The sequence below is a fragment of the Labrus bergylta genome, chromosome 4 (genome assembly GCF_963930695.1).
Source record: "Labrus bergylta chromosome 4, fLabBer1.1, whole genome shotgun sequence".
Classification (NCBI taxonomy): Eukaryota; Metazoa; Chordata; class Actinopteri; order Labriformes; family Labridae; genus Labrus; species Labrus bergylta.
In genome coordinates, this window is record NC_089198.1 from 7319717 (window position 1) to 7335151 (window position 15435).

The 15435-nt window shown below is 41.1% G+C and overlaps 1 protein-coding gene across 1 annotated transcript; it reads right to left on the reverse strand.

Moving 5' to 3' along the window:
- Window positions 1-3253: 3253 nt before the first annotated feature.
- Window positions 3254-15435, reverse strand: LOC136178864 (presequence protease, mitochondrial-like). Its single transcript, XM_065953292.1, has 23 exons — window positions 15323-15435; window positions 14372-14468; window positions 13286-13446; window positions 12815-12941; window positions 12556-12644; window positions 12188-12316; window positions 11398-11511; window positions 11109-11205; window positions 10507-10641; window positions 10107-10245; window positions 9231-9347; window positions 8983-9112; window positions 8686-8806; window positions 7706-7782; window positions 7432-7597; window positions 7072-7172; window positions 6586-6706; window positions 6443-6493; window positions 5500-5612; window positions 5220-5342; window positions 3905-4050; window positions 3485-3587; window positions 3254-3347 (listed from the first exon to the last, which is right to left on the reverse strand). Exons 1-23 carry the CDS (start codon window positions 15421-15423, stop codon window positions 3254-3256), a joined length of 2652 nt encoding a protein of 883 aa, XP_065809364.1. The 5' UTR covers window positions 15424-15435.

Here is a 15435-nt window from a genome sequence, read left to right on the forward strand (position 1 = left end):
CACACACAGACACACACACACACACACACACACACACACACACACTCACTTCTTAGTTTTGTTTTCAATGTTTTGTTTTGTTGTTCTTAGTTAGGCGTCTTAGAGTATTCAGAGAAGCGCTATGTTATTATCATTATTATTAATGTTAAAGGTCTCATATTATGTAAAATACACTTCACCATGTTTCTCTAACTCTAATATGTGTCCCTGGTCTGTCTACAAACCCCCCAATGATGAGAAAAGTCCATCCTCTCTGTATTGTGCCTGCTCCACTTTTCAGAAAATGTGAGCTCAAACAGGTCGTTTGGAGATTTTCTCTTTATGACATCACAAAGAGCAGTAACACCTCCACCAGGTGGGTCACACAGCTCATTTACATTTAAAGGTACAGACACAGAAACAGCCTGTTCTGAGCAGGGCTGAAATAGAGGGGTTTATAGGCATGATCAAATACAGGATCAGAGTGGATTTAGAACAAAAGACAGACAAGTTTGAGACTTATTTAAACATGTTGAAGAGGAGGAGAATATGTGACCTTTAATTCATGAAGGTTGTCAGTGCTAGTGATGACTTTTGTTCTCTTATCTGTGCTGTATCGCTAACCATCGACTATTTGTAATGAGGTAAAGTTTTGAATAAATTTGCATATAAATCTATAATTCATTTGTATAAATTTCTCTGTCAGACATAATTAGCAGTAACCCCCCCATTGATAGAAAAATGTACAATGAGGTATCTTAAAACATGAATTATAATAATCTAAAAACATCATAACACAATACTAATCAGAAAGCTACAGAGCCCTTAAAGGGACATAGGCAGAAAAAATAAAAATTTAAGTTTCTCGTGCGCACCAGAAACTAACCGGTGCTCACGTGAAAGTTTCTCCTGCTCACCAGATATCAGGTGCACAACAGAAACCAGCCAGTCTTAGCCTTCTGTGTTCTTGTGATAAAAATGACAGTACAGGACTTATTTGAGCTATATTTTAACCTTGGACTTAAATACAAGGACAGAACTGCTTTGCTTGTGCACCGTCACCGTTATATTGTCTCAGAAAGACATTTAAAACAGATGTTAAAGTCTTGTCATCTGTTTTGGCGCAAGGGATACACTTAGAAATATATTCACAGATTCGGCGTTTCCGGATCAATAACTCATCAGTGGAACATTGCTCTTACAAAACCGACACCTCTCTGCAATCACAACAAGATAGACTGCGAGCTACATTCGTATTTTCCTCAAAACGAGTCGTCCTCCGCGCTGGGGAACTTGCATTGGCCTCTAAGTCGAGCCGGCTGGTGCTCGAATGCGCAGGGACCGTCTGCAAATTGCAATACTGAAAAAATATGATACAGAAATATTCAATAACTTCACCCAGGAGAGGTGTAGTGTCATGAAAATCATTTTACACACGTGATCTCACGTTTTTCATACTACATTTCTCAGATTGGAAAATAATACTTTAAAAACAAATTGAGGATTTTTCAATAGCCTATAAATAATCCAATGTTCAATAAAATCCCTTTTGTAAGGTGTAGGGTAAAATAAAAACCCATTATGAATAAATGTCCTCCTGCTCTATAAACTACATCACGTTGCTTTGGATAAAGGGCTTTCATGTAATTTTAGTGATTTTTTTTATCATTAAATATGGTAATTAAATAAGTAATAACTATACTATAACATGTTGTAGTGCCATCAAACTCACAGCACACATAATATAAAAGCATTAAGCATGATTTACTTTATGTGTGATGAAATATTTCGGTGACCCTAGAGCCTACAATGGTGACTATTTTTTAATGATATCCATGTTAAAAAATCCCTTAAATTATTATTGCCTTTGTTGTTTCTATCCACTCTGGGCTTTCTGTGTGTGTGTGTGTGTGTGTGTGTGTGTGTGTGTGTGTGTGTGTGTGTGTGTGTGTGTGTGTGTGTGTGTGTGTGTGTGTGTGTGTGTGTGTGTGTGTGTGTGTGTGTGTGTGTGTGTGTGTGTGACATCTCTACAGTGGTGTTTGTGAGTAGGGTCCTGCTGTTGCTGTAGTTTTGGAAGTGGAGCAACATTTTACCTTCATGTGCCGGCAGTGAGATGTGACCGTCCTGTCAGAGTAATAAAGCATTTATTGTGTGCAAAGACGTGTGACTCTGTTTTATTTATCAGTTAATTAGGATTTTAGAAAAGGGAACTGAGGTTAGAGTGTCTGATTTTAAAAACTCAATCATCTCACCAGATGTGTTGACCTGCAGCAATTCTTTGGTTTTATTCACCCTGAGTTTTAAATCTGTTGATTTGTGCTTCAAACCCGATAAAATGGAGGGAAATTGATTTCACCTGTGGTGTTCAAAGACTTGAAAAATAATTGTTAAAACTTCAATTTAAGGTCATAATATTCAACATTAACTAGCGGCTTATTAGCATGCTAACTAGTAGCATACTGGCTGCTTATTAGTCATTATGAAGCACTTATTAGTACCTTATCTACATGACCATAGTCTATAGTTAACAGGTCATTATCTAAGAGTTTGTTCTCATTACCTTCCTGATTACAGCTCATTGATAGAGAGTTAGGAAGTTGTTGAACATGAGTTATGATCTTGATATGCTTTTGTTTACTTCTACCTCATAAGGGTCGTACTGACGGAAACATATTAAGATCATAATTCATGTTCAATCACTTCCTAACTGAGGAACCAATGAAAATGTGAAATTTGTGGAAAATAGGACCACAGCCTCCATACATGGGGCGTGCACAAAAACCACCAGACTACCTGCGCCCCCACAAAGACCAACATGACCTGACTGAGTGTTTGCACATGACTCAGTTTGTTGTTTGAATTAGACAGAATGGCTCTGATGTTCTTCCTCTGCTCTGAGTTTCCCAGAGTAAACCACAGAGGAAGAAAGTCATTTGTATCCTGCAGAAAAAAACAAAAACACCTGATTGAAGTTTATATAAATGATATATCTCTTGATGATACTTTTGCAATGATCCCAAAAAGAAGAGCTCACTCACATAGTGTATTCCAACATGATCATATATTTCATTAAATATATACAGAATGAAAACGTATCTGAACCATGACAGCAGCTCTCAGTCCTCCTCTTGATATTGTGCGCTTCAGCTTTTTGACTCTTTAATAAAAAATCCTAACCGTAGACTTTCAGCATTCAGTACAGAAGAAGTCGTGCAGCTGTGATTCTCCAGAAGTCCAGTTGAGTATTTAAATCACAAGTTACCTACAGACTGGATTATTTTACGATCCATGAGGGATCTTTTTTAATCGCCTCGTTCTCTGGACCCAAGATAGCAACTCCACAAGTCCTCTGACCGACGCCGAGGTATCTGCAGCGAGGGGGAAAACAAGACACGAGTTAACACTTGATGTGGGAATAAACGGGAACAGTTTGTCAGTCTGTTTTTTCTTTTAGCTTCTCCTTCTCTTCATTTCTGAGTTATGTAAGGGGACATAAAGTTTGTACCTTTCAGCCACTTCCACCAGACTTTGGTGAGTGACAGCAAAAAGTCTTTCTCTGTGATTCTGCTTCATCTCATCGGTGACTCCGCTGAGGAAGCGACCCATTCCTGCAACACAAACACAGAGTGAACAAACCAGACAGCTAAGAGATAAAGTGGAGACAGTGACGGCTTTACAACAGAGACGGAGACTAAGTTAATAAAACTAATGAAGATCTCTTCATATCTGAACTTGGTTATAATTCAACTTTTTACTCATCATTTTATTCATTAATCCTTTAAAAGCTTTTAACCTCCATTAAAGACTTCTAATGTTGAAGTTGTCAGTGATGTACTGAGATGTTAAAGCTCCAGAGATCTGATTGGAGGAGGATCAGGTGAGGCATCCTGACAGCAGCTGGAGGGATCACTCAGTCGTTCCTCACCTTTGTCCGCGGGGGCCACAGGCGAGTCTACAGCCGAGAACACTGACAGTTTAGCTTCATCGATGTCCTGCTGGGTGAACTGTCCCGACTTCGCCCAGTCCACACCTCGACGAAACGCAGACAAGGTCTGCACCGAGTTTGGATCCCTTAGAGAAGTACGAGAAAGAAATACAAAATCAACGACACACTGTTCATCTCAAAGAAGATTCTTTTTAAACGTAGAAGTCATTTGGAATATTTTATTACAGCTTCCAAAAACGCCCCATGATGGCTTCCCTTAGTAAATTGTTCAGTCTTCTGTGTCTCTTTTTTTCCAGACAGATCGCCTGAATATTCTTGGAATATAAACATTTTGCATTTTGGACAAAGGGAGGAAGAAGAGGTCACATTTGAGAATATGGCAACAAATCTCTTTCAGGAATTCAATTCAAATTTCATTAGATTAGAACAAAATAAGTGCTGCTGCAACTTTGGTTCTTTCGCTTCTCTCTCCAAAACTTGATTTAAAATACATTTTAAAGGTCACATATTCTGTTAAATCCTCTTCACCATGTTTCTATGTGTCTCTAGTCCGTCTACAAACCCCCCAATGATGAGAAAAGTCCATCCTCTCCGTCTTCTGCCTGCTACACCTTTCAGAAAATGTGTACTCAAACAGGCCGTTTAGCGATTTTCCCTTCATGACATCACAAAGGGCAGTAGCCCCTCCCCCAGGTGGGTGACACTCCCACAGCTAGGTGTTTGTTCTGCCCTCTGAGTCTGCCTTCTCACCGTAAACAATAGAGCAGGTAGCAAGAAAGCCTGAGACACCCAAGCCCTTCCAGTGAGGGGGAGTGGTGAAACACAGCTCATTTACATATTTAAAGGTACAGACACAGAAACAGCCTGTTTTGAGTAAGGCTGAAATAGAGGGGTTTATAGACATGATCAAATACTGGATCAGAGTGGATTTAGAACAAGAAACTTCACACACGTTTTGAGGAGCTCTGAGACTTATTTAAACTGGTTGAAGACGAGGAGAATATGTGACCTTTAACAAAATTCATATCTTGAAGACAACCCAGCCTGCCCCCTTTAATAGAATCTACCTCTACTCCTTCATAAGTACGGAGATTTTGTATGTATTAGATTCCATTAAATACACCTATTAACCAAAATGCACATCGTTTTCTAAGGTTCGAAAAAGCCTGAGTGTATATAAAATATTAATGTTTCAGCCAAGGCAACAAAATGAACTGTTATTGTATTTCAACGTCATTACAATTTCCATAATGTTTTTTAAAACTTTGTTGAGTGTGGTGTGGCGGCCTCTCACCTGTACGAGTAAAAAGAGAAAAGACCTCCTCCCATCCTGGCCCCGCCCCCGTAGGCTCCTCCCTTCTCCCTGATTTCTCCATGCAGAAACTTAGCCGTCATCATCCTCGCCAAGATGCACAAACTTTAAGAGAAAAAAGGAAACAAAAAGTTTTTCTTACACTTTAGATGAACTAAAAGTTACACGTAGAAAAAAGTAGAAAGACAAAGAACTGTCCGTGTAAATCAGACTTTTAAAGGAAGTGCTGTCACTCATCCCTGCCAGGTACAGGTGTGGTTACCTGGCGTAGTCGTGGTGGGAGAAGGGTACCGTACGAATACTCTCGCTGATAAAGTGAACAGGGAAGGGAAGCTGGAAGAACGTTTTCATCTGACACGGCTGGAAGTTTTGCTCCTGAAATCAGAGAAGATGATCTTTACTGTCACTGTACAAGTACAACGAAAACCTGTCGGAGCACACCTGTAGAGAAGTAATTAAATATAGAACATATACAAATACTAAACCCACCAGTATATATACAAACAAAACAGTTATATTATACAATAAGATGTAAACTATGGTTAAAAGAGAGCTGAGCTGTACTGGTGGAATATTGTACTCAGGTATTAAAAAAAAACAAATAAGCGTTATATTTATAATCTCATGCATGCACAGGACTTTGTTTTGAAGGAATGTCTCATAATAAAGGACAAAATAAAATTACAGGTGATCTCACAACTATTGAAATCAAAGGATCAACTGTTTTGTGTTGGTGTTATTTTGCTTCTTCAAAGATTTTTGACTTTAAAATCTGTATTTTTGCGTTTCTATAAGACGGCCTTTCTTCATCTTTTCCATTATTTTATCTTCTTTAATCTGCAGAGACGGTTCTGCCTTTAATATAATGTGAACTCACTATGGCAGGGATATATTTAGAGGAGTGGTTCTTAATGGGTTTAGCTTTAGGACTCACCACCATCTCCTCCTGCGACCAGAGTTTCTGATATTGTTCAACCTATCAGGTTTATTTTCAATGAAAGATGTTTCAAAAGATGTGACAGAACAAAGATACAGAACATAGAACTTTACAGACTTTTTGACACCATTTTTTTCCCCTAGGAACTCAGTCACGACCCACTGAAAACAGCTCTGTGACCCACTTATGGGCCCCTACCCACCAGTTGAGAACCACTGACATAGCGAGCAAACAAACACAGAAATGTAAGATGTTCCTGAAAACTTACAGAGATGAGTTTCCGGCTCAGCCCCGAGACATCCGATGGGTCGAGAGGCCTCTTTAGAAAAAAAAATCAAGAGAATATTAAAATCTAATTTTAAGAATTATTCTGCCTGCTTTCATGTTTTGATTTGTTTGTTGATAGTTTACCTCAATAATGTTACTTCTGACCGGTTTGCGCTCCTTTCTGTTGTCAGCCACGTCCTTCATGAAGCTCTCCAGCTGTGCTGCCGTGTCCGACATTTTCTGTGGAGTAGTGTTGATCGCACACCTGTAAGAGACAAACATTTACATTGACGAGCATGTTACAAACAGACCCTTTATATTGAAACCATGTTGCAGTAATTAAAATAACATTAACTGCAGAATACTGTCACTATCTCTTCATCATTCAAAAATCTATCACCATGGAGGCGACCATAGCCTAGTGGTTAGTGGACGCCCCATGTGTGGAGGCTGTAGTCCTCCAAGCGGACGACCTGTGGCTCATTTCCTGCTTTCCCCACTCTCTCTCTCTCTCTCTCTCTCTCTCTGATTTCTGACTCTGTCCACTGTCCTGTCTCTAAAATAAAGGCCCAAAAAGCCCCAAAACAAAACCTTTCAAAAGAAAACCTCTCCTCAGGTGTAACATCTCACCTCATGTTGTCTGGGTTGAGAAGGTGCTTCTTGATCCTGACGAGCGTTCGGATGACTTGGCTGAGGTCGGACAACTCAGCGACCCTCTTCATAAACTTCACCTGAAGTAATCATTGATAAACGATGGATAAAAAATGAAGCGAGAGAATGGAAAAACAAAAAACCTCTTGCACAAAGTAGGAACAAATGAAATTGTCTCTGCTTGTCAGAAAAAAATCATGCTATACTGTATGTCTTGAATCTGCGTCTGCGTAATTTACTTCAAGCTTTAAATCACTATGACAACACTTCTTAAAGCTGACGTGCAGGAGTCAGACACTATCATTTTAGTTTTTTAGGATCAACACTCCAGGTGCATACCTGTTCCATCCCACCAAGCGTCTCATTGAGGTCTCCTGCTGGAGTCAGGTGACGGCCTGCACGTGTCATGGCGTACATGTGGCCCGAGTAGGAGATCCCATTGGCTAACTCCTGTGCTGACATCATCACCAGCACTCTCAGGCGCTCCACCTCGTCAAAGTGGGGGCTGTAGAGAAAAAAAAAAAAAAAAGATAAATATCGAGCTGTCTTCTCAGCCTCCTCGAATTTCAGGACACATTTTCTCTCAGTTTATAAGAAGTGATGGAGGACGTACTTGTTGAATATGTCGCTCCACAGATGAAACATGTGAGGAAGGTTTCTCTCCAGGCAGGAGGAGGACAGGAGGACACCCTGGAACAGAGAACACAGAGACAAGACTCTTCTTTGATTACCTCTTTTATACCGATGTAATGTAACCAGCAGCAGTTAAACACTGAACCAAGATAAATCACAACCTCTGTTTATGTAACACACAATCACTCAGTTTCAATTTCTGCAGCTTTAAAGGAGACATTTGATTTTTGAAGACGACGCAGCAGAAAGAAGATGGGTTTCCACAATGCACAAGAATCATCATAATAAAGAACAAACATTTAATTAATATAGAATAAAGTTACTAAATTACATGTGATGTCATATATGAAGGAACCTGACATGGAGCAGCATACTTCATTACTCCATTCATCCATTTTCTTCCACTTATCAAAGGTCAGGTCTCTGTGGCAGCAGTAGTAATTCAACCCAGACTTCTCTCTCCCCAGTTCCTCCTGAGGGATTCTGACGTGTTCCCAGGCCAGTGGGGATATACACAGTAATCCCTCCAGTAAACTCTGGGTCTCCCCCGGGGTCTCCTCCCAGTTGGGGCGTGCTCAGAAGACCTCAAAGGGAGGCGTCCAGGTGGCATCCTAATCAGATGGCCGAACCACCTCGACTGGCTCCTTTAGATTTGAGGGAGAAACGGCTCTACTCTGAGCTCTACCAGAATGTCTGAGCTCCTCGCCCTCTCTCTAAGACTGAGCCCAGCCGACCTCTGGAGGAAACTCATTTCAGCCGCTTGTATCCACCATCTTATTATTTCGGTCACTACCCATAGCTCATGATCATAGGTGACCGGTAAATGGAGAGCTTTGCCTTCAGGCTCAGACTCACTCCCTACATCATCTAAAGTGTTCTTGTCCAGAAATGTCTCTGTCCAAACATTACTTCTATCCATATATTTGTAAGACTTTTCAAACACAGTAAGCTGGTACTGACCTGCTCGTACATGTCCAGCTGGGTGGAGTCAGGGACGACCTGGGTGGAGACAGACATGCCCCCAGTCCTCAGCTCCATCTGCTGGGACTGTTGTCTGTAGTCCAGACCTCCACAGCCCATCCTGATTTAACAAACAGACACACATGCAATCTTTAAAATGCTTTCAAACACCACCTGTCCAAACCTTACACAAATACAGAAAAGATCAATAAAGCATAATATCTTCAAACTTTTCATATACCAGGTGACACATTTTGAAATCTTGCTCTGGTCCAATCGACTGTCAGGTGAACTTACTTGGTGACAACGCTGCAGAAGAGCGGGACATAGAGCCTGAGGTCCTCCGGCAGTGTGTTGAGACTGCACATGGCTCTGAAGTAAACTAGCCCGTTGGTGGGCTGCTCACAGTACTGCACCGGTACGCCGACTGAAGGAGACAAGGAGAGGAAACATTTTAAGGGTTTTAACCACAACACTCTGAGATGATTCTTCCTTGTTGTGTATAATGTTTTATAAACTTGTGTAGAGCGGACACTGGGCCGTACCTGCTGTGCTGATCTGAACAGGAGTAACAGGGATCGTGGGCTCAATGTCAGACACTTTCAGTGCCGGCAAACAGGAGGCGTCCTGCGTTTTGCTCTGAGCAGCCAGCAGCTCCAGACCTTTTCCCAAGAAGAAGAAGAAGAACATGAATATGAAACAGACAGTTAAATCAGAAGTGCCTCAATCAAATCCTTCTGAAATGTTTCAACAAGTTTTACTGGTTGGGTCATAAACAGAAAAGTGAATGCAGGTGAAATGTTCTTTTATGGTTTTCCATCAGTAAATCTCTGTACTTTAATGTTTCTAACAAGTCCCCTCAAAGACGGTTTTTAATATTTAAGGCAACTCCTCACCCCCTCGGACTAAAACTGGCAAATGACACTCAATTCAGTAACACTTTTGTCAGTCTTTGAAAACTTATAGAGCAGCTTTGAATGATTTGCAGCTCAAAAAACATCTTATTTATCTGATACTGGCGTCAGTAAAAAACACCTCAAGCCGTTTAGCGCCCTCTGCTGACTCATCCTGGGATTACTCCAACATATGTTTACCTCATGCTCTATAACTCTGCCTGTGTTTAGTTTGAACATCCAGCATTGTAACACTATATGACTAAATGAGGGATCTAGAACAGGTCAACATGAATATATTCTGTATACAGTCACATTGCAGCGCTTGATGTTTTTTTCCCAGTTATTGTGTTAATCTGATGGTTTATTGGATTTTTTGGGGCTTCAATCAAATCAATCAAGCAGCCAATAAAAGCCTGTTTGCTTCAGACAATTCTGTGTGATTTCACAGAGTCAAGCTCAGAAAGTGTTTTAACAGAAGCAGAGAAACACAGATTTCCTCCGTGGAGCAGTTTCAATCATTTGTACCTTTTTCATAGATGTCTTTTTTGTCGCTGTCTGACAGAGCATGGATCTTTTTCTGGAGCTTCTCCTCCTCGGCTTTGGCCTGTTTCTCCAAGTAGACCTCATCCGGACTCATGGACAGGGTCAGTCTGTGTGTGTTCTCCTGTAGGGGGGGTAATGGGGATTTGAAGAGGAAGAGAAAAAACACAAATGATACAGAAAACCTTCAAAGTTCATGTTTTTTTGTCATGATCTTAAAACACTCCAGGGATGCTGAGGTTGACCTTAAGAGCAGACCGAGTATTTCCCCCTACAGAGAACATTAGTGAGACTTGTAAAAGGTTTATTCTTGTATTTTTTTTAAACCTTTTTTTCACATATTTCTGGATGTTTTGAAGAAAAGTACTTTCCCAGTGTCACACACCTTAAAGTAGTGCTTGACTTTGTCCTGGAGGAAGCGAGGGTTTTCCTTCAGGGTCTGTTTGAACTTGGCAACGCTGTCGTTGATCTGCAGCAGCTCCACCGGGTCGCCGTCGTGGTTCCACGATGACGCAATGTACTAGAAAAAACAAAAATGTATATACATACACAAACAGCCATGAATAATGAAACCGACATGTGAAACATGCAGCAGAATCCACAAAGCGATTATAACATTACTGACAAAATAAAGCTAATCTAAGTGTCCTGTTTGACTCTTACATTGATGTATAGTGATTAAAACTTTACTTCTCATACACATGTGTAATCCCTTTAAATATTATACTCTCTGTGATTATTGAGTTTACTGCAACTCATCAACAAAAGGAAGAAATCAGCAAATAAACTGCTGTGAAAACAAGCTCATCTCATACGTTTAGACATGTTTAAAACATTCTGTATTTGTATAGAAATACACAGAGTATATAGTGGTAGAAACACAAGATTTCAGCAGAGACAACATAACTAACATCATCATTCTTCCTGACATATCTCACACATAGAGGTTTATAAATACATGCAGTGTCCTTGTGTTTGTGAACTCACCGAGGCCAGAGACAGGCCGAAGTTTGTGGACTGGTGCTTCATCTGGATCTCGATCTTATGCAGGAGAGCGTCGATTCTTTCCTCCTCAAAGCCGCTCCTGTCGATGATGACGAGGAGTCATTTTATCTTATGTGCCGTTTCAATTTCATGTAACCAAGCAACTCATCATCCTTCATGTGCAAGTAGACCTTACAGTTTATGGCTTTATCAAAACAAGCTGACACTTAGAGAGAGCAGGTTTGTAAACATATATTAAAGTCTTAAATACAAAAGGGAGCGTGGGACTTACTCGATGATGTCGTTGATGGTTTGGCTGATGATTTGCTTCACTCTCTCGGTGTCCTCCTCGGCCATTCCCTGCAGTCCTATACTGAACGACGCCTCTTTGGTGCTGCCGTCATATCTGCAGAACACAACATTTCAGAACAATGCAGTACTCTGAGCGCTGTCTGCAGCACATGAGGCAGAGCATCACAGCTCAGCAGCAATATACTAAAATGTTAAATTATCTTTTAATAGACATTTCTAAAAGAAAGTTGTCATCTAAGTAGCTTAGCAAAATCATATAGATGAAAACCCGTCTTTAAAGAGTAACTAAACCCCCAGAGTACAAAGTATCTAAATTTAAATTCCACATTTTGTGTTAGAAATATGCATAGCTACGGCCCTCTACAGGTTGAACCCATCTACTGCAATTACATTCTTCTATTGGCTTATCTGGTGTTTAGAGAATTGCATGGATTGACAATAACTGAAATCTTAGCGGCTGGCTGTAAAATATTTACAAACGTGCCAAAATGAGGATGTTTATTTTAAAACATTAGAGCCATAACATTCAAATCCTCCAGGGGGCATCATCCCCATCCTCTCCTGCCCCTCTCTGTCGTCTCCATCGGCTGTCTCAGCACTGACAGATCAAATGGTTCTGGACCGTCGTTGAGCCTCTGGATCAGAGAAGTCCTCCACATTAAACCAAACTTCTGTCCTCGCTGCTTCTCCAGCCGTCGCTCTAAATAACCTCTGAGCTTGCTGATCATTTTATTTGTGAGAGTTTGTTACTTTGCGTCCTGCGTACTCACCCTACAACAGAGGAGAAGTCAGTTCCTATATTGGGTTCGATGAGAGCTTTGTAGAAGGGAGAGTTGGGTCCAGAGATCATGAGAGACGACAGCAGGCTGAGGGTGAATCCTTCAAATGTGTCAGTGATGCTGCGCGGGGGAAAAAACAAAGAGATTTTAAATATTTCTGAACAATAGGACTCGCTAAAAACTTCACTTTGAATGAAGAGAATTGTTGAGTGAATCCTTTCTGTACTGTAAAGCTCTCAGTCTTTAAAAAGCCGTCGACGTGACAACCAAGATGTAGTGAATAAAGAGGAGGATGGAGGCTCTTTTTATGGCTTCTCCCATCTTAATGCAAAATAAAAAGAAATGATTTTCGGTCTTACTCTCCCAGCAGGTAGCTCACACACAGCGTGTTCTGCCGGGCCGGATCCGGAGCCAGAGCGTCAGGGCTGCAGGTCACATGGTCCTCTCTCTGGGGAAACCATTGAGATTCACGACGACATCAAAACGACTAATCAATGCATTTCAGTGTGTTAATATAAAAGCATGCAATAATAAACAGCTGTTGAGATTGTTGGTGTAGTTTTTAAGATCTATTGATCAGTAGAAGTTACAGATGCTGGTCTGGATTATGACACTCACAGGGCTGCTCCAGTGTGGCTGGGGGGGGACCTCTGTGTTCGGGTTGATGCGTTCAAACTTGGACAGAGCTTCCTCTTCGATCTGCTTCAGATGCTGCTCCAAAGGCAAATCTCCATACGTGAAGAACCTGAGGAGCACATGGAGGACACTCTCAGGGGTGTTTTCTGAGCAATTTTAAAGCCTGCATGTTAAATTATTTTTAAGGAATTATGATCATTCTGAAATAAATAAGATCGATAAAGCATGAAAAAGACAAACTAGCATCAGTTACCATCAAATTATTAAAGTTTCCTGTGTTTCATATCTACTGTGTCAATGTGAGCCTGCATCGTTCTGCTGCAGGAGATTATTAAATGTAACAAAGAAAGGATTCTGCTGGCTAACACCTGCTCTCATCTCATTTCTTCACAGCACTTTACAGTTTCCTGTCCCTTCTAGGCTCACAGTGTACACGTGTGTGTGTCCATGTACCTGGCGTTGCTGGGGTGGTAATGCGTGGCGTGGAACTGCTTGAGCTGTTCCCAGGTAAGGTCAGGGATGGCTAGAGGCTCTCCTCCTGACACCACAGAGTACGTGTGGTCTGGATACAGCTTGTTCTGGAGGTGCTGGGCGTACACGCGCTCGTTGTCAGACTAATAAAAAACACACAATCAAACGTTAAACAGTCACTGACACACTCTTATTTCAAAACCATTTATCTGACGTCACCTGTTCATCTCATATCTGGAACTTGTTTCACTGCTGTTGCATTAGGCCCCATGTCCGCCTAGCATTTTTTTTTTTTGTTAGCTTTTTCTGAGTGTCTTTGTTCTATTGTTCCCAATGAGGAGAGAGCGTTTGCAGCAGCAGCAAAGCGCAGCGTCCAGCACCTTTCTTCCGAGCGCTCTGCCTAATTTGTGCGATCGCTCCGAGCGCTTCAAACTAAAAATCTTTCAACTTTTTATGAGGCCGCTGTTGACGTCACCGGCGCTTTTCTTTCAACCAGCCAATCATAAAGTACATCAGTTGGGTCCTTGCTCTGTGTCTGATCGGAGCCGTGAGAACGGGGATGTCATTATTATTGAGCTCATCATCCAGGAAAAATTTGGAGGTCAAGCATCCTCCGTTTGATGCTCAAAGTGACAGATAAAAATCAAACAGAGAAAAGCAACGGAACAGTGTCGGTCATACAGGAGCTGTTGTCAACAGACTGTTGTCATAGAGACAGGACGGACGTGCAGCGCTTTCATTCTCAGCGCACAGCCAGCTCTTTTCTGCCTGAAAAAAAAAACACTAGGTGGACACAGCAGGGCCTGAGTTGTTTTGTTTTTTTGTCAACTACTAAACCGTGAGCAGGCATAATTTTAACTTTGTTCCATGATGTCATAACATATTTAAAGTGAGTATAAATATAAAAACTCTTGGAGTTACCACGAACCACTTCACTCTCAAACTTAATCCATGAGGTGCTTTTAAGTAACATGAAATATAAGATATCTGAAGCTCCTTAAAAGAACACTGAAACTTCACTATATTGTATCTGCATATAAAACTATGATTCAGAAAGTGTAGACTTACAAAAGCCCCTTTCATTTCATTGAACACCACTCCTTTAAAGACCAGAGGGGAGTTGGGATCTGTTGGGTTTTCATTCTCCAGCCTCCAGCCCTCCTGCCTGCAAAATCAACACAAACAGAAATGAACTAGTGAAGAGCAGATTTCATCAGCGACTGTTTCAAACAAGTGATATCAGAAAGGTCTTGGACTCTTTTAGGCTGGCTACACACTCGGCAATATTCAGATCTTAACCTATTTAAAAAACGTGGGAGACCAAAGACATGAGGACAGCTAAATGATTCTAAACATTATAATCCTCCGACTGCACACACTAGACGATTTGACCCGACTGTGAGACCACACACCTGCAGTTTGTAGAAACGAGTACACAGTGGTGATCCCACAGACACGAGATCTCACAGAAACTCGTGTGATCAAACGTGACTTCAGAAGAAAAACAAATATGGAAGACAGTCGAGACATTAAAAAGCCACTCATGTTGTTACTCAAGCTGCTCTTCTTTTTCTATATTCCTCTTGGCTCAGGGCACAGTTATGTTTGTGTTCACTGGCATGTTTGTGAGCTGTAAAAGTGATGCTCTCTTCGCTCTCTTTTTGGCTACTGCAGGTATTCAGTCGGAGGCAGCCCGATCTGGAATGGTAAATAACAAACATGTTTTTGTATTTAGGATTCCAGATCGGGGAGGCTCTGACTCGATCAGGAGCTGTAAAATAATCGTATTGACACCACACACTTGAGGATTATTTGGACAAATAAAAGGCCCAAAATCAGGCCTAAACTCCCCTAGTGTGAAGCCAGCCTCAGGACAAACAGTCCAACTAACAGAGTTAACAGCTGACTATAAAGACAAAATCTTCACTGAATATTTAAAAGTTGACTTTTGCTACAATGCTATCAAGTCAAATAAATACAAACATGAAACAAATATGAGAAGCAGCAGTCACCACTCACCAGAAATCCTGCTCTCGTAAACACGGGAAGAAAGCTGCATCCAGATAGACCGAGAGAAGATTCTGGAAGTCTTTTCCATTTTGGGTTGAGAACGGATACATGGTGTAGTCACT